Source organism: Typopeltis vanoorti, chromosome 20, assembly GCF_054136105.1.
Source record: "Typopeltis vanoorti isolate ZY-2024b chromosome 20, IOZ_Tvanoo_1.0, whole genome shotgun sequence".
NCBI classification, from domain to species: domain Eukaryota; kingdom Metazoa; phylum Arthropoda; class Arachnida; order Uropygi; family Thelyphonidae; genus Typopeltis; species Typopeltis vanoorti.
This window is the reverse complement of record NC_143568.1, coordinates 44,980,915-45,001,558: the sequence shown is the minus strand read 5'-3', so window position 1 is coordinate 45,001,558 and position 20,644 is coordinate 44,980,915. Positions and strand designations below refer to the sequence as shown.

Genomic DNA, 20,644 nt, shown 5'->3' with positions numbered 1-20,644 from the left:
AACTGGTATGGGAGGTATACATATCCTTATGGACATGTATACCGGCAGTATACATGTCCATAAGGATATGTGCTTTACATTATGGGATACTAAGGCAAGTGATGTGAAGTCACTGGCTTCTATATATGAGTTGCCCAGTCATGAAGTTATTCACAAGCAAACTTTTCTTTGCTTACACTTAGATGAAAGATTAAATCAAGAATATAATTTTTTTTGGCATCTTTAATTTATGCTCAAGTTTATTAACATATATCCTTTAAGTTGTTTTACATATCTTCAGATATCTCAAGAAATAAGACTAAAAAACATATTTTATCAACAGGAAATAAAATCCACTGTAGGTCAACAGAATTGCTGACCTGCAGTGGAATAAGAAACAGAAAGTGAAAGACTTCAGTAGTGCATGGGATTTAGTTTCAATTAAGTTACTAATGGCAGTGTCAGATTGCAATTCTTGTAGAAAGGCTTATACGTTGATTATACATGATTAATAATTAACTTAAGGTATTGAAACGTACACTAGAATATAAATTAAATTAAACTTTAATATATATTTCCAATATTTTGGCAACGTCACGTTGCCATCTTCAAAGGAACTTAAAATAAAGACACGTGCACGCAGTAAATAAGGACGAAGCAGGAAGCTATTGTTTCTCCTAAAAGTCCTGATGGTGCCCCTAACCCCTAGAAGGCTAAGTAGGTATTCTTGGCCGTTGGGCTGAAGGTCTCCTGATGTACGTCTCCCAAATTTGGGGCAGTCTCATGCAACCAAATTTGTTGAGGTTTGGCATGTTTCTTAGGGCTGAGGCCGATTCCAAGAAAAGTCTTTCAAATTTGAACTTGCTACAGTGTATTATTGTGGCTTACTTTCACCGTATTCTGTGGCGTGTATCCAGAGCATGGTCTGCAAGACCAGAGTGGCTATACTGGTGAAAACGGATGCTGTCCTTGTGTTCTAAAATTCTGATGATATTTGCTGTCCTGTCTGTTTGGCCAAAGTAGGACAGTTTACAGCTGCAAGGGACCTGGTATACACCAGGTAGGTCTAGGGGAAGTGGTTGGTCTTCAGTGGAGCGGATAAGGGATGCCAATTTTCTATATGGTCTGTAACAAGAGGTCGAGTCATATTTTTTTAAGATTTTGGTAATTTTTTCCGAGGCGCCCCGAATGTAGGGAATGGTGATGGATTTAGAGTAATCCTTGTTGTGAAGGGGGAGGGTTAGGGTTTACAGGTTTCAATATGTTTTGGATTATTTTGGAGGGGTTAGCCATTGGCTGAGAAAGTGTTGAGGATGTGATTTCATTCAATGGTTAGGGCATTGTCATTTGAACAGATTAGTTTACCCTGTTGTGTAGTGTCTTAATAACTCCATATTGTTGTGAGGTGGGGGGATTGTTGGTGAATGTATCTGCCAGTATGGGTGGGTTTTCTATAAACTGAGAAAACCAAGGTTCCATCAGGCTGGTGGGTGACTAGTGTGTCTAGGAAAGGGAGGCTGTTATTTTCCAGGGTGAACTTGATTCTGGGGTGTTGGTTGTTTAAGTGTGTTAAGAAGGAGAGGAGTGGATCAGAGCCATATGGCCAGATAGCGAACGCATCATCAACATAGCAAAGCTATATGGTTGGTTTTTGTGGGGCACAGTTTAAGGCTTTCTCTTCAAAAGTCTCCATAAAGAAGTTGGTCAAGGGTGGGGAGAGTGGTGAACCTATGGCTGTCCCCTCTATTTGTTTGTAGAATATTCCCTGCCAAACGAAATAGCCTGAGTTCATTGTGAACTGAAATACGGCTGAGATATTGGAAGGAAATTTAGCTTGGATTAGCTCTAAGGTTTCCTTGAGTGAGACATTTGTGAATAAGGAGGAGACGTCAAAATTGACCATTATGTCAGTATGTTCGAGAGTAAAGTTTTCTATGCTGGCTTTGAAGCGGGCAGAGTTTTTTATGTGTGATGGTGTGTTGCCAGTATAGTATGCGAGCGCTTTGGCCAAATGTTTAGCTAATTTGTATGTGGGGGAATCAATGCCATCCACTATGGGACATAATGGCACATTTTCTTTATGTATTTTTGGGAGTCCATATATATGGGGGGGGGGGGGGTTATAGAGTTAAACGGTTTTAATTTGTTAGTAACTTCTACAGGCCAAGAAGTGATCTTCTTAAGGAGCCTATGAAGTTTTCTGATTTGCGAGTTGGTGGGATTGTATTCAATAGGGAGGTAAGTAGCCCGATCTAATAATAGAGCATTAAGCTTACTTGTGTAGTCCGTTTGGTTGAGTACTAAGGTGGCATTTCCCTTATCCGCTTTAAGATTTTGGTAATTTTTTCCGAGGTGCCTCGGATGTAGGGAATGATGATGGGTTCGGAGTAATTCTTGTTGTGAAGGAGAGGAGGGTTGTGGTTTACTGGTTGTGGTTAAAACAAAGAAATAGTAATCACCAAAGCGGACCTGCGTTACAGTACGCAGGTCCGCTTTTAGCGTACTGTAGTTCCGCTATACTTAATGAATTGATCAGATTTTTCCATGTATCTTTCAATACTACTCCTTGATTTCGGGTAAGGTTATTTCCTGTTCGTAGGACCACTGCTGCTTCTTTGAATATTCTGCATCTGTAATCATCCTCTATATATGCCATTGAGTTATTTTCCCAATCTATTGCGTGGTTAGAAGTAGAGAAGTGATGTGCTAAGCCTGAGGTGTCTGCTCTGTTGTGATTAACATCCCCAATGTGTTCTTTCTGTCTAATTTCCAGGCTTCTTGAAGTTTGGCCTATATAGGAAAGTCCACAAGTGCATGGTATTCTATAAACACCTGCATATTTGAAAAATGGAATGCTATCTTTAGGTGATCTTAAAAATTGTCTAATGGTTGTAGTCAATTTGAACACAATTCTGATGTTGTAAGGCTTTAAAATTCTAGCTATTTTAATGGAGACTGAACTAATATAGGGGATGACAACGGATGAAAAGTACTGAGTAGTTTTCATCCGTTTTTTCATCTGTTTCGTTTTTTCATCCGCTTTTTTTTACATTTCCTGAATTGACATCAAGGGAATTTTACAATTCCCTTGATATTAATTCAGGAAATGCAAATGAAAGCAAACAGTTTATGTATAAAATATCTTCACAACTAAGCTACTTGTATATAAAGGAAAATGACTTCACACGAATTGCCTTAGTATTCCATAATGCAAAACAGACATCCTTTTGAATGTGTGTAATGCTAAACATTGTGGGAAGGACCACTGTCCAGACCTGCTTCAAACTTTGAGGTATGTTAAAGTGCAAGGATACTTCTCAAAATCTCTGATGACCTACAAGGTCATGACCCCATAGGAGCACTATTAAACTCATCACCCATGACCTGAATCTCAGAGGTAGCTCCACTCAGTGACAGGCAAAAACCCGCCACTGAGTAGAACCTCTCTATCCCCTAGGAAACAAGCAAACTCAAAGATGGACATTATTAAATGTTATTAGTGGGAGCCAGATGCAGAACAGATGTCTCAAAAGTGGGAGTGCTAGACTCAGAAAAGATACCAAAGTTAAATTAATGCAGGAAGCATATATTTCCCATGCCCATGTAGTGAAAAGGTGTATCATCTTATAATTAAAATACTCTGGATCAGAAGATGTCTAAAGATTTTTCACTTGGTTATAATGTAAATTAAACTTGAAGAAATTATGTGTGTTTATCCGAGTGTAAGCAAAGTTTGCGCATGAAGTATTATCATGACTAGGTTACTTGTATATAGAAGATAAGTTCACATCAATTGGCTTAGTTCACATCCAATAAGGCAAGCCTTTTTAATCTTTTATTCAAGTGTAAGCAAACTGTTTGCTTATACTTGGATAAAGGATTAAACAAGACTATAATTTATTGGCAAGTATAACTTACTCTCTAAGCAACAGAAAAAAAGGCTATATAACTTTCTCTAATCCAGAATATTTTAATAATAACATGATACACCTTTTCACTACTTGTATATGAGAAGTATGACTCCTGTATAAATTCAAACTTGGTATCTTGTCGGATGGCAATGCTGTAGCCAATGAAGTTTTAACTGAGGCTCGGCTATTGCCGCTACCCAGCCATGACTAGAGCTACTTAGCTCAATAACACTCCATCCACACAGATTTACTTCATTCAGATGACGGGATAAAGAGTCAAGGACTCAGTCCATCGCCCAGTTCTTATAAGAACTTGGTATCTTGTGAGTTTGACTTCCACTGGTGATATTTTGTCTTGTGAGTTTGACTTCCACTGGTGATACCTCAATAAAAGTCAAAACTGGTCTTGTTAGTGGTCCTTCCAATAATATAGTATTATATATGTCTAAAGTGGTGTGCTTTGTTCTACAAAATACTAAGTGCAATCCATGTAGTCATTATCCTCTATACATAAGTAGCCTATTTGTGAAAATACTTCACATGCAAACTTTGTTTACACTGATAAAGAATTACACAAGAATATAATCTCTTGGCAAGTTTAATTTTAATCAAGCAAAAAACTTTCTACAGGGTACTCATCAGCAGCATCATGAGGGGCATAAGCCACAGGCTAGAAATGATGAGTGTAGAGAAAAGCAGAAACTGACATCAAATGATATGTCTGAAGCAATCCTGTAGATTGCCTGAGGAAAATTCTGTAGAGTTATTGCATAGTGGAATAAATGTGAATATGTGTGGGAAGGCTTGTGTTCGTGATACATGTTGATTAAAATTAATCAACATGTATCGCCATGAGAACACAGACTGATAAGAAAATAACTATTTATTAACTTATTGCTGATATTTTACTGGTAATTCTATCCATCATCTTCAGAGCACAAAAACAGTTTTTCACAGTATGCGAGACAACCACAATCTGATATAACAATGGGACTCAGATTGTGGTTGTCTCGCATACTGTGAAAAACTGTTTTTGTGCTCTGAAGATGATAGATGGAATTACCAGCAGTAAGTTAATAGTTTTATTTTTTTTTTTTTAAATCAGTCTGTGTTCTGATCTACCATTAAAATTAATTAACAAATGTGAATATGGACATCAGTAAGACATTACACTAATCACATTGACTGAAAATATAATAGAATATTCAATCAGTATTTCAGTTTATTCACATTGGGAGGGGCACCAAGGAATAGCAGTTCAGAGGTGCAAAGTAAGCTATATGTTGTAAGCATGGGCATCTGCAGGGGAGGGAGGGCAAACAGGGCACTTCCTCCCCCTAGAAAATTTTCTGCAGACTCCCATGGTTGTAAGGACTGAATGGAATATCACTACATACAGAGTCACCTCTCCCTATAACAACCAGTGCTATAGTGAATTCAATCTCCACAACAGACTATCAAAAGAGACCCAGCCAAGCCCCATCATATCAATGTCATACTAAATGAACTCCAGTGCAAGCTACCATGCACTATAGTTCTCACAAGTTCACTAGTAGTGAATCATCATCATGCATATCAAGGATTTAGGCCTAGCGTGGCCTGTTCCGGCCTTAGAAGTCATTGTTTAAGAGGACATCCTGGTTTTCTTTTTCCTAATGGCTTGTACTTTAAGGCTTGTTTTGATAGTGAAAGTCTACTATATTAACTGCCCAAATGGCTACACGGATAAAATATCAAAAATACCGGGTGATTATAAAATAACTTCAAGTGTTCAGAGCCCTCTAGCGAGTAACTTATCGGACAAAACACACCAATATTCGGTAGTACACAGCAGAACATGGGGATTCGATATAACGGAAAAAAAATAGTACCAAAAGTCGTCAAGAGGGAAAATTTTGGCGCTACCAAATTAATTTTAGTAGGTGTGACTAATGAATGACTAAATGGCAAATGAGAGACAGCACACATCAATTTCATGACGTTTATTGTTAATTACAAATGACAATATGACCACCATTCTGATGTTCCAGGAACTGCATATGGCGCACGATATTTTCCACAGTGGCTCGCAACGTATCGGAATTGATTTGTCTCACGTGTAACGTTATTCAATCTTACAAAGTTGGAATATCGGGTACATGTCCTTGATACACAATGCTTTCAAGAAATCCCCACAGCCAAAAGTTACAAGGATTGAGATCAGGTGATCTTGATGGCCATGGCATGGGAAATGCATGACTAATGATTCTTCTGTCAGAGAAATATTGTCGCAAAATACGCTGTACCTGAAGTCCAATGTGGGGTGGTGCACCATCCTGCATGAAGATGGTCGAATCGAGACATCCTCTTTGCTGCAGTTGTGGAACCACAAATTTCTGTAGCATATTGGCATACCTGTTAGCATTGATGGAACAGGTCACTGGTACATTTTGGTGATTTTCCTTGTAAAAGTATGGACTGATGATAAAAGATGCTGTAAATCCGCACCACACTGCGACTTTGGGAAAGTGGATAGGCATCTGCAGACACACGTGCAGATTAGTTGCAGCCCAAATGCGACAGTTGCGTGTGTTAATATCGCCATTCAAATAAAAGTGCGCTTCGTCACCCCATAAAATCTGCCACGGCCATGCATCATCCACTTCCACGCGTGCTAAGAATCTCAAAGATAAGTCGATTCATATGGTCGCATCACCAGGGTGCAATTCTTGAACATGACTGATTTTATAGGGGTAAAACTTCAACATCTGATGTAGGATTTTCCACACCATTGTGTATGCGATATCCGTTTGCCAGGACATTGCTCGTGCACTGCTGGTACCCTGCACATTCGTCATCTCCTGTTCCACAATAGCAGTTGCAACTTGTTCAACTTGTTGGTGACTGATTGGTTTGCATCCCCTGCCTACCTGCACTGCTAGAGTTCTAGAAGTTTCAAATCGCCGAATCAGTTTTCGTAAGTTTGCTACGCTAATCGGTCATTTTCGTAAATTTTTCATACACCGAAAATCATGTAGACAAGCACTGGCATTATTGTTCCGCAGATAATAGAGTTTGACTAACAAAGCACACTCACGTAAGGTAAGAGGCATTGAAAAGCAGTTCGTCTATGAATGATAAGAAATCTCACAGGCTTTCCTTTTATTGCATGATCGCTCACAAGAAATGCGATAATGCAAATTAATGCATTTGACTCGGTAAACAGCGCCAAAATTTCCCCTGTTGGCGATTTTTGGTACTTTTTTTTTTTTTGTTAAATCGAATCCCCATGTTCCACTGCATACATCTACAGAATATTGGTGTGTTTCGTCCAATACATTACTCGCTAGAGGGCTCTGAACACTTGACGTTATTTTATAATCACCGGGTATATGCTTCATATCCATATTATTTATATAATATCCGAAGTTATATCAACTTCAACAGGTACTTCGCATCCATTTAATTATGGATGTATATACGCATCAAGGTCAGTATGGTGGTTAGGTTTATTAAAAATAATGAAACTTATGTTTTAATTATTTTGATACATTCAAATGTTTTACTAATGTTTCACTAGCAAAAATAGCAAAATATTTTTTAAATTATAGACATTATTGCTTGATGAAGCTAACCATTTTTGTTTTATATTTTATGAATTAAATAAGTTTAGTGAGTATAAATTGGGCATAATATAAAAGGGATAAGGGATAGTGGATAAGGATCTAAAATTTAGGGGACACATCACCAAAATTGTGAAGACAACAAAAAGGCTTCTGGGAATGATGCAGAGGACACTAACATGTAGAAGTAGGGAGATTCTTGTTCCGTTGTATAAGGATTTGATTACGCCACACATGGACTATAGTGCCCAGATTTGGTCACAGGGTTTTCAGAAGGATAAAGAGATGTTGGAAAGGGTCCAAAGGAGACTGACTAGGGTAGTTCTGACCTCTGGAATGTCGAGTATGAGGAAAGATTGAAAAGATGTAATTTGCAGAGTCTGGTGGACAGGAGGAAGAGGGGGAGATATGATAGACCCTACAAGTTGGTAAGGGGTTGTTATAGGATCAATGGTGGAGAAGTTCTACGGAGAATAGTGGGAGATCAGGGGAGAACCAGAGGTCATCCCTTAGAAACTGCATAAAGAGGGTGTGAGTAGGGGAGTGAGAGGCAGGTTTTTTTTCATGCAGAATTGTAAATGATTGGAATGCCTTGCCTGAGAATGTGGTGTCTGCAAAGAGTTTGAATGTGTTAAAACACGGTATGATGAGCTGTGTGTGTGATAAAAGGTCCTCTAATAATAATAATAATTATTATTCAGAAGCCCATGAAAATGCATTTACTCACCTGAAATAACAGCTCTGAAATAATAATAATAAATTAACCACCCAACTGGCCACACAGATAAAATATATATAAAAAATATGCTTTGTATCCATATTATTTCTATAATATTGAAAGGTTATATTTACTTCAATGGACACTTTGCATCCACGTAATTATGGATGTGTACACACACACATCAAGGCCACTTCCTTAACTACTGTATGGTAGTTACGGGAATGTGCAGACAAGCAAACACCTGGTGGAAAAATGATGCCACTGCAAAATGGAGAATCCAAGTCGCTTGTGTCAAACAGTAGGTCAGTTTGTGAATAGTGTTGTAATAAAAGTATGGTAAAGAATCTAAGGAGTGGGTAATATGAAAGGAGATGAAGTTCAATACAGATGTTGAAAATGCAATAAGTTATTTTCTAAATATAGCAATTCTATTTACAAAAGGCTCAAATCCTACAGCACAGTAGTAAGATGAATAAGCCATAAATATTGCCTTAAATGGAAATACAATACTTGTTCCACAAGGATAGTGGTAACAGGATACAATAGTCAGCATTAATTCTGAAAATGAACAAAAGCCAATATTTGAATGCAGCTTAAGTTTACCCAGGTTTTGGGCAGATGGGTGGAGTTAGATGCAAGTTCAGATGAATAACATCCACAGAAATTTCATTAAAGAACCAGAGAAAGAAGGCATGGTATTTGTGCCAGACAACTAAGAAGAAAATCACTCATAAATTCAATTGTTACATACTAAACAGTGGTTAGGATTTTTAAGAGATACTCCAACGGTTACAGGAAAATTCATCGAAAAGCGAATTCATCGAAAGACAATTCATCGAAAAGCGAATTCATCGAATGAACAATTCACCGAAAATTTTAAATTTTCGATAATGTTATGGTAAAAGTAATCCATTTAGAACAAAAACTGAACCATGCAGACTGCTTCTTGTACCGACAACTTCTACTAAGTCATTTAAGTCAGAGTTTTTGTAATACAGTACATAACTTGGACACATTATTTCAATGTCTTCCCGAATATAGCTGAACTGAAAACTGGAACGGTTCGACATTTTCTTGTAAAAGTTTCAAATAGCGAATCTGAGTAAAATTCATCCCATAATAATTGCTGTATTGAAGTCGCATATTACTACTAGCAACAATAATAATAATGAAGCCCTCATAGTTCAGTCGGTAAAAATGAAGCCATTTAGTTAGAAAGACCTGGGTAGTTGGTCCCATTTACGCATAATTTTTATCAGTCCTGTTCTGCTAAAGATAAGTTAGCAGGCATAATATAGATACGGCTGTGCTTTTCTTTCGGAAACAGGCAAATCAGTCCCATGAACAGACATGAAACAGTTATCGGACAAGAAAGACTATAAAAACCATATTGTTCTATAATTTTTCCCTATGAAAGTAGCATTGTAATCTCCTTATTCACGGTTTGTTCAAAATGGATCAATTTTCTCATAACATTTTCGAAAATTTTAAATTTTCGGTGAACTGTTTTTACGATGAATTGTCTTTCGATGAATTGCCTTTCGATGAATTGCCTTTTCGATGAATTGCCTTTTCGATGAACTCTCCGGATACCACTCCAACAAACATGGGAGTGGTATTCCACAACATGATGTATAATGTAGAGGATGAGAAGTTGCACCTGGAACAGGGAAGAATTCCAGTTTTCCAGATGTCATAGCACCTAAAGATGTGATTTTTTTTTTCCCCCAGCAGAAGGCAGAAGACTGTTGCTCTTGTTATAAAAAATAGAAATCTCTTCTTAATTAGAGATTTCAATAATATTAAAAGTAAGATCAGATAAAATGGATTTTATTTTTTTAATGAGAAGTAAATGCAAAAGAGAGGATTATCATTAAAAAAATCCATATAATCTGATCTTACTTTTAATATTATTAAAATCTCCAATCAAGAAGAGATTTCTATTTTTTGTAACAAAAGCAATTTTCAGCATCTGCTGGGAAAAAAATAAATAAAAATAACATCTTTAGGTACTATGGTATCTAAATGATATTTGCATGAAAGAATCTCATTATAATTAAACAATATTCTGGCTATTGTGCACAGAAGTTTGCTTGAATGCTACTCGATTTTGTCGTAGTGGAAAGAAAAACACTTGAGGTCTAGAAATAAGTAACCAAAACAATACTGAAATGTAGTAGTAGTAGTATCCCATACCATGCTGATTTTGTAGAAGGTGAATACTGCATCTGGAACGAGAGAGAAAGTGTCTGCTCTAACAAAAGTATTTGAAGAAATGTAAATTACAGAGCTTACTAAATAAGAGAAAAGTGAGCTATGATAGAAATCTATCATACCTCTTTAAAAAGATATTTTAAAAGATTTAGTTTAAACTAAACGAAGCTAATGGGATAAAGGAAGACAGTTTATAGGATTAATAGGAGGGATTAGAGGAAGGTGAACATTTCTGAGGAATTAAAAGCATGATAAATAAATCACTGAAACTTTTTATTTCCAGAATTCAATATGTAATGCATCAATGCTGAGTAATGATAACTAAAATGGTATAAGAAGTATATACTGAGGATATGCAGATTGCAGAGTTTGGTGGATAGAAGATGGGAGGGGAGGAATATATATATAACAGGCATTAAAGCTGTTGAAAGGCTATCATCAGATTAACATGAGGAAGATTTTTCATATTTTTTCATAAGGAAGTTTTGTAAGTTGAAAAATCCATGTAAATTTTTCACATGGAGAGTGGCAGGAGCATGGCATGCATTGCCAAATAGGGTGGTGGTGAAAATGCAAAACAGTGGATGAGCTTAAAGGAGTGGTATGACAGACTAATGTTGACCTCCCACAATGAGCCTTGTGACTCCATGGAGATCAAGAAAATAATCATAAATTGTAAAAAACTGATGTACAAAGTGAATCATAGCCAAATGGAATTTTTTCAGATGCGAGTTTTAAAATCAGGGATGTGGCAAAGTCATGTAACAGTAATTATTATTATATGAGGCATATGGCTGGTTCAAAGTGTTTACAAAAACAACTATGAGAACGAGTGTGTATATTCTCTGGCTGGTTTTGCATATTATGTGAAAATTTAAAAAATTAAAGAGAGCAAAGAATTATTTATGTAATTTTTAAAAAAAACATTTAAAGTAACTTGAGTATGCTGTCCAGTACTAATGATGATAAACTTCAGGAGAAAAATTCTAGAACATTTTAAGTGACAAATAGTAAGATAAAAAAGAAAATCATAGCTTACCGTTACATTGTATACTCCACCAGGTACAGGCTGTCCACCAAATTTGACATTAATTGTATATTGTCCTGCATCTTTTAAGGTATAGTAGATGGAGAATGTGCCATCACCATTATCCTCTACTTCAATATCTAGATCTGATGGCGAACCAGTAGTGCTAGTAATACGACATGTCACAGCTCCAGTTCCTGCTTGTTGAGCATTCACGGTAATTCGACATTCTTCACCTATGGCTAGCTTCTCCTGGACACCCTCTGTAAGGGAATAATATTTAGAATGCTATAACAGTCAACTTCAAAATGCCACTTAAATGCTTTTGAATTATCAATATAATTCACAAATTTATAACTTACCAGTAATTTTACATTTGTCAGCTTGACCAACAGGATGACTTTGAACAGTAACTGGAGAATTTGGTACTTCTTGGCCACCATATTTTACAGATACTTTATAAGGTCCCACATCATCAGGAACATAACTTGCTACAAATGTACCATCATTTTTGTTCAAGATTCCTACTTGTCGTGGCTGACCATCTGGACCCTTGTAAAAATTTCATGTTTAATTTGTTTTCAATCAAATATAAAATGAGTAGAAGGAATAAAATTTCATGGCCAATATATTAAAAAGCATACATTTTAAAGGGTAATAATTTTGAGTTTAATTATTCTAAAATTTTCAAATAAACCAGACAATTGCAAAAACTCCTCTGCACTATTTCCATTTTATAGTTCTGAATAGAAACTAGCACTTATGCCAATTGTTTAACACACAATTGATATTAACACAATTACTTCATTTTTATTTTAGTTTCTGATCAACCTTTTCCTGCTATTTTTACTTTAAACATTTCTTTTGCTAATATTTCACCTGCTATTATGTTTAAGAAACCAGATCATCTTAGTTTAGCAGCTCTGCTTGAAATTTTTAAAATTAGTAATGTCATGTCAAGTTCACTTCTGATATTTTCATTTTTAATATGGTTCTACCATTCATGTAATTTGTTAACTTCCTTAATTTATCCAGAATTTGCATATCTATGGTGTCTAATTTTTGGTTAGAAATAAAACAGCTGACCAACTTCTCAAATGCATAAGTTACAAAAAATGGCTTGAACACTGCCTTTCACAATGTTTACTTGGTGTTTTTTGAGCTGATTTTTCTTGTTCCATATAAATTTATTCAACTGACCCAACTGCACTAATTATATTAAGTACTACCACATTTAATTTGTTGTTTTCACTAATAATTATCAAAATAGATAAAATACATAATTTATTGTACAGGCTTGCCACTGAGAATGATTTTTCTGCTTTCCTGTCCATTTTCTTAGTACTAGTCTTATCATTGCTGATTTTTATATCAAATTTGTAACAGCAATTATTTCATTTAGCTAAAGACAAAGGTTTTCAAAAGATTTAAAAGGTTGATATCTTCAGAAAAGAAAGATCTAAGCATAATATCTCCTCTTTGAATATCACGTTTAATACCACTTTCTATTAAAGAAAGTGGTCTATACAGAAATAGCACATAAAGTGACCTTGTAAATTTACCAACAAACCAACTGCTAGCAAATTGTTCATTTCCAATGGATGATCTACAACTTATCTATAAAATATATATTGATAACTAATAATTAAGGAATTGACAGCGTACACTAGAAATATAAATTAAAACAACTTTAATAAATACTTTCCGATATTTTGGCAACGTCACTTTGCCATCTTCTTGGGAACTTAAAATAAAGAACAGGTGCACGCTAGTACTACATAACAGCAAATGAGAAACAAAGCGAGGAAGCTACCATTTTCCTAAAGTCCTGATGGTGCACCCTGGCAGGCTATATTGGTAGTTATTGGCCTTTGGGCTGAAGTTCTTCTGATATATGTTTCCCAAATTTGGGGCAGTCTTATGCACCCAAATTTGTTGAGGTTTGGCATGTTCCTAAGGGCTGAGGCTGATTCCATGAATAGTCTTTGATATTTGAACTTGCTTCAGTGTATTACTGTGGCTTTCTTCCCACCTTATTCTGTGGCGGGTATCCAGAGCATGGTCCGCAAGCCCAGAGTGGCTGTACTGGTAAAATCAGATGTAGTCCTTGTGTTCTGAAATTCTGATATTTGCTGTCTTGCCTGTTTGGCCAAAGTAGGACAATTTACAGCTGCAAGGGACCTGGTATACACCAGGTAGGTCTAGGGAAAGTGGTTGGTCTTTAGTGGAGTGGATAAGGAATGCCAATTTTCTATATGGTCTGTAACAGGCTGTTAAGTCATGTTTTTTTAGGATTTTGTTGATTTTTTCTGAGGTGCCTCGGATGTAGGGGATGGTGATGGATTTAGAGTAATCTTTTTTGTGAAGGGGGGAGGTGGGTTGTGGATAACTGGTTTAAGTATTTTTTGGATTTATTGGGGGGTAGCCATTGGCTGAGAAAGTGTTAAGGATGTGATTTAGTTCAGTGCTTAGGGCTTGATCATTTGAACAGATAAGTTTTGTCCTGTTGTATAGTGTCTTAATAACTCCATATTGTTGTGAGGGTGTGGGGGGGGGGGGATTGTTGGTGAATGTATCTGCCTGTATGGGTGGGTTTTCTATAAACTGAGAAAACCAAGGTTCCATCAGGTTGTCGGGTGACTAGTGTGTCTAGGAAGGGGAGGCTATTGTTTTTCTCTTTTTCAAGGGTGAACTTGATTCTAGGGTGTTGATTATTTAAGTGTGTTAAGAAGGAGAGGAGTGTATCCAGGCCATGTGGCCAAATAGCGAACACATCATCAACATAGCGAAGCCATATGGTAGGTTTTTGTGGGGGCTGAGTTTAAGGCTTTCCCTTCAAAAGTCTCCATAAAGAAGTTGGCCAAGGGTGGGGAAAGTGGTGAACCCATGGCTGTCCCCTCTATTTGTTTGTAGAATTTTTCCTGCCAAACGAAATAGCCTGAGTTCATTGTGAACTGAAATAGGGCTGAGATATTGGGAGGAAATTTAGCTTGGATTAGCTCTAAGGTTTCTTTGAGGGGGACATTTGTGAATAAGGAGGAGACGTCAAAACTGACCATTATGTCATTATGTTGGAGTGTAAGGTTTTCTATACTGGCTTTGAAGTGGGCTGAGTTTTTTTATGTGTGATGGTGTATTGCCAGTATAGTGTGAGAGCGCTTTGGCTAAATATTTAGCTAGTTTGTAAGTGGGGGAATCAATGCCATCCACTATGGGATGTAATGGCACATTTTCTTTGTGTATTTTTGGGAGCCCATATATACGGGGGGGGGTCTAGAGTTATATGGTTTTAGTCTGTTAGTAATCTCCACAGGCCAAGAAGTAACCTTCTTAAGGAGCCTATGGAGTTTTCTAATTTGTGAGTTGGTGGGATTGTATTCAATGGGAAGATAGTAGCTCGATCTATTAGTAAAACCTTAAGCTAACCTGTGTATTCATTATGATTGAACAATCTCCCCCCCACAACAATATGGAGTTATTCAGACACTATACAACAGGGCAAAACTTATATCAAACCCTAAGCACTGAACTAAATCACATCCTTAACACTTTCTCAGCCAATGGCTACCCCCCAAAAAAAAAATCCAAAAAAATACTTAAACCAGTTATCCACAACCCACTCCCCCTTCACAAAAACAATTAACCTAAATCCATCACCATCCTCTACATCCGAGGCACCTCGGGAAAATTCAACAAAATCCTAAAAAAAAAACGACTTAACTGCCTGTTACAGACCATATAGAAAATTGGTATCCCTTATCCGCTCCACTAAAGACCAACTACTTCCCCTGGTATACACCTACCTGGTGTATACCAGGTCCCTTGCACCTGTAAATTGTCCTACTTTGACCAAACAGGCAGGACAGCAAATATCAGAACACAAGGACTACATCCGATTCACCAGTACAGCCACTCTGGGCTTGCAGACCATGCTCTGGATACCTGCCACAGAATAAGGTGGAAGAAAGCCACAGTAATACACCACAGCAAGTTCAAATATGAAAGACTATTCATGGAATCAGCCTCAGCCCTTAAGAACATGCCAAACCTCAACAAATTTGGGTACATAAGACTGCCCCAAATTTGGGAAACATATATCAGAAGAACCTTAGCCCAAAGGCCAATAACTACCAATATAGCCCACCAAGGGCCCCATCAGGACTTCAGGAAAACGGTAGCTTCCTCGCTTCGTTTCTCATTTGCTGTTATATAGTACTTGCATGCACCTGTTCTTTATTTTAAGTTCCCAAGAAGATGGCAACGTGACATTGCTGAAGTATCGGAAAGTATTTATTAAAGTTGTTTTAATTTATATTTCTAGTGTACGCTGTTCAATTCCTTAATTATTAGTTATCATGTTTAACCAGCGTATAAGCCTTTCAACAGGAAAATATATATTGCTCTCTATATAAGATTCCATTAGCATCATTGAAATCTATTGCCTTGCACAATTTCTTCCTTGGAACATTGCTTTCCTCCAATCAATGAAGTTGAAATCAAAATTTATATTCCTTGTGTATTTCTTGACTACTTGTCAGAGTAGCAAACCTTGTACCTTCTGGATTATGCAGACTAGTTACTGTGAAACTTTTATACTATAAGTATTCCAGTTCAAATATCATTATTCTTGCTGCCTTACCACATTCCAAGTTTCTGATGTATTTTTTTTTTGTGCCCTCAAGTTTTCATATGCACTCCTAACCGCAATTCTTCTCTACAACTGTTTTATCATTTGTTACCTCATTTAATAATTTCTCAAAGCAGCTATTTCATGTAACTAGTCTTTCCTTCATTTGTAATTTTTTTAGTAGTCTCCAAAACATTTGTACTTTCATAATATTTATTTTTTATATTCTTTCAAAATTATAAGACTTTTGTATAGGTGTTTTTGCAGCTAACTTTCCTGCAGTTTTTTTCTTTTCTATATTCTCTAAGTGCACATGCAGGTTTACTAGATAGAAACATACAGAAAGAATTCAAGTTGCCATCTTTGCACACAACTTTCGTCACACAGTTCTCTGGATGAATTATTTTCTTCAAATTTTGCCACTCAGTTTCTATAGTTTGATTCTTGTTTGCAAATTACTTTACCCCCCCCCCCCTCAACACACACACACACACACACACACACGAGTATTACTTGTAAATTTGAGCCTACAGTTCACATCTGAAAGCTTTTTGACCATTTTCAAAACTTCAGAATGCATTTTCTTTTCAATAGGCTGTTCTTTCTGTCAGATCATTCAGCAGCTTATAAATCAGTCATAATTATGATAGGTTATTTCAGATCCCATCTGACAACATAAGGAGCATTTCAAATATTCTTTTTTGGTATTTTCCTTGATTTAAAGAATGCTATATATATTGATTGTATACACGAGAGATTGCAGAACTTGTAACACCTTAACACACTGTTAATGTGTTACAAGTTCTTGTAACACATTAACAGTCTTTTTTTAAATCTCTCTCTTTTTAAATCTTGCGGACAAGATTTAAAAAGAGAGAGAAGGAACTTATATATACATATATATATTTTTTGAACAGCTTTAAAGTGGAATGAATGATATGGAATAAATTACAGATTGGAACTGTGATGGATGCTGACCAGTTGCAAGTCATGTTTTCATGGCCCTTAAAAGAAAGTGAAGAAATGATGGAAGCCAATTCAGAAGAATAGTACCACAGGAAGTATCAATAAGAAAGATATAAGGTAGAGACAGAGTACCTATAAGAAAGCAGTTAGAGTGAGATTTTTAATGCACGACTGACATGCAAGAACAGGATTGTAAGGTTTGGATGATTTTGGAGAATGATTTCGGGTTTGTGTTCGTCTGGACCCATCATGTGTGTGCAAAGATGTCTACATGTGTAAGGCATTAGAGAAGAATAGAGATCTGCAAGATAGCCAACTGTGTCAGGCAGACTGCAAACAAGAGTATACAAAAGAACATGCAGGTAGATTATTATGTCCATACACAAATGCTAGGAGTATCAGAAACAAAGGGATAGAGTTTGTTGCCTTAGTCAATATGTTGCGACCTCAGATTGTATGAATTAGTGAAACCTGGCTACCAGAATCAGACCTAACTGATATTGAGTGTCATGGGTACAGTATTTTTAGGAAGGATAGAGTGGATAGGAGAGGAGGGGGAATGCTGCTAATGATATTGGATGACTTAAATCGAGTTAGAGTTGAGACTTATGAATGTAGTAATACTACTAACAATATTTCATGTGGCAGTGAGTTTGAAGCCATCTGGTGTGAGGTGGAATCTAACAAGACAAATTATATAGTGGGGTGTTGTTACAGACCTGGTGGATCAGTTGCTGGTGGTGATGAAATGCATCACCAATAGAAAAGGTGAGTGCGAAAAGAGTAATCATAATGGGAGACTTTAATTATCCAAATATTGATTGAGTAGCAGTAGAATCTCATGAGAAGAATGAAAATGCATTTATTGAGCTATTGAGGGACAACTTCCTCAAGTAGAATGTAACAGAAGGAACTCGAGGTCAAAGAGTGTTAGATTTCATTATAGTGTCAGAGGGTGTTTCAATTAAAGATGTAACTAGTCTGCCTCCAGTTGGTGACAGTGATCATGCAGCACTCACTTGGGAAGTGACTAAGTTTATGAATGTTCCATTCAGAAAATGGTTACATTCTGAACTAAAAATCAGGAAATTATGACCAACTGAGAAGTATACTGAGTTCAGTGGAATGGAATCGGTTGCTGGATGGAAAGAATATAGACAGTGCATGGGAAGCATTTAAACAATACTTAAATGATGCGATATCAGAATGTTCCAAGAATTCCAAGAATAAATAGAGTAGGAATCAAATGGATGTAATCTTATTAAGCAAGAGATTTGTAAGAAAAGGATGATGTGGAAGGAATACCGTTTACATAAGGATGACGTTAAGAACGTTATAAGCAGCAGGCTAGAATAGTCACAAGTGTTGTATGGAAAGCAAAGTCTGATTATGGAAAGAAACTGGCTCTATGTGCTAAAGACAACCCACAAGAATTCCATCGATATGCTGCAAGTAAAAGAAAGAATGAATATGAAAGAATAACTCTTATAAACCAGATGGTGAGGGTTACAGATGCAGAAGAGGTTGTTCAGTTAATGAGTGCCCATTTCGTTAAAAGCTATCATCCTGGTGAACCCAACATTGAGCTCACTGTTACCTCTTCACTAGATGAAGAAACGCAAGTGTGTGATGCCGATGTATTAGAGCTGTTGCACAAACTGAATAAGAATTCAGCCATAGGGACTGATGGAATATCAGCACGTGTGCTAAAAGAGTGCTCAGCTGAACTGGCAATTCCTTTGACTAGGATGCTTAATATGAGTCTCAGAACAGGGAAGATTCCACAGGAATGTATGGTATTTCCATTGCACAAGGGCAGTGCAAAGACCGATGTATCTAACTATCGACCAATTAGTATCTCAGGAGTGGTGGTGAAGATTTGGGGAAAATTGGTTAGGGCCCGCATTCTGAAATGGGTTGACAGTGAATATCTACTTTGCAATGAACAACATGGGTTTATTAAGGGAAGCTCATGTTTTAGCAACTTGCTCACATTCTATAATAACGTTACCATTGAACTAGACAAGGGAAATGGATACACCATGATACTTTTGGATTTTGCTAAGGCTTTTGACAGAATACAGCATGGCAGACTGCTGCATAAATTGGAGAAAATGGGTTTGGGTTATACAATATTAGCATGGATAAGTGGATGGCTGACTGACAGATATCAAAAAGTGGTATACAGGGGATCTGAGCCTGCAAGGCTTAAGGTAACAAGTGGTATATTACAAGGATCAGTGCTTGGTCCACTGTTATTCAATCTGTACATTAATGATATTGGGAAGGATTTGACAAGTGACAAAGTTATTTGCTGATGATGCAAAGATAGGTAGGGTAATCAGGAATGCTGCTGATATGCAATCTTTGCAGAATGATTTGAATAGGCTGGAACTGTGGGCATGGGAAAACAGGTGTCAGTTCAATGTCAGTAAATGTAAAGTCATTCACTTCGGCATGATTAGATATCCAATGTCATATTATATTGGTGGGATTAGGCTAGAAGAAACCGAGGCTAGGGATCTTGGAGCGTTAATAGATAGGAAGTTGAAGTTTAGGGGCCATGTGGCAAAGATTGCAAATACAACTCAAAAGATAATTGCAATGCTGAAACGAACATTTACATGTAAAGATAAGGATGTTGTTTTGCCTCTTTACAAGGCCTTGATAAGACCTCACTTGGACTATTGTGCACAGGTCTGGTCTCCTGGTTTCCATTGTGATTCTGATATATTGGAGAGAGTACAAAGGAGAGTGTTAAAAATGATATCAGGATTGTGGAATACTGATTATGAAAGCAGATTGAGAATTTGTAGACTACAGACAGGAGAAAGAGGGGTGATATGATTGAGACTTACAAACTTCTGAAAGGATCATACAGGATTTCAATTGATGGAATTTTTCAATTTATGAAGGGTGGGGGAAAGGACGAGAGGGCATCCTTGGAAGCTGAGATTGCAAGGCCACTAAGAAGGGTATGAGGGCTAGATTTTTCTCTCAGAGGGTGGTGCTTGATTGGAATGGATTGCCATTGGATGTTCTGAGTGCAAGCAGTGTGAATGAATTCAAGAATAAGTATGATAGCTGGTGTGCGTAGTATGTGGCCTCCCTCGATGAGTCTCTGACTCCCTGGAGGTTTCTCTTAATAATAATAATTTTTATATGAGTATTGTGCTTGGCAGAAGTTTTTCAGACACTGATGTGGCTATGGATGTTTGTGCCAGTAAAAGCTAGAAGTATATGTAAGCTGAAGAAAAGAATCCAATCTTCAGGTGCTAGTCATTATACATAACAGTGTTGAGGTATAAACAACACCAGAAGAAATATATTTACTGAACTAATACTTCACTAGTTTTTTAACCTGGCAATGTCTGATGATGACCAGCATCATCAGAGTGCAAATTATAACTATAGTTAAGCATACAGTACTCAATTAGATTGTTGTAGAAACAATTCAAATTGTAACCGAAAAGGAATCTACCAAGGTTCCTAGAGACCAGATAAAAACAAAGTTAATTGAGAGAAGTCTTAGAATGACTATAACCCAGTTAATGCTGTCATACTTGTTGGGGTTAAGGGAGTTTCAAAGTTGATGTT

The 20,644-nt window shown here is 36.9% G+C and overlaps 1 protein-coding gene across 2 annotated transcripts in view; it reads right to left on the bottom strand.

The window, feature by feature from the left end:
- Positions 1-20,644, bottom strand: part of LOC150095403 (filamin-A-like) — a 640,838-nt gene that overhangs the window by 189,757 nt on the left and 430,437 nt on the right. For both annotated transcript variants that reach the window (XM_090410722.1, XM_090410723.1), the window contains 2 exons: positions 11,817-12,006; positions 11,467-11,717 (listed from right to left, as the gene is read on the bottom strand). In XM_090410722.1, the coding sequence (XP_090266848.1) occupies positions 11,467-11,717; positions 11,817-12,006 (441 nt within the window). The remainder of the gene's footprint in view (positions 1-11,466; positions 11,718-11,816; positions 12,007-20,644) is intronic.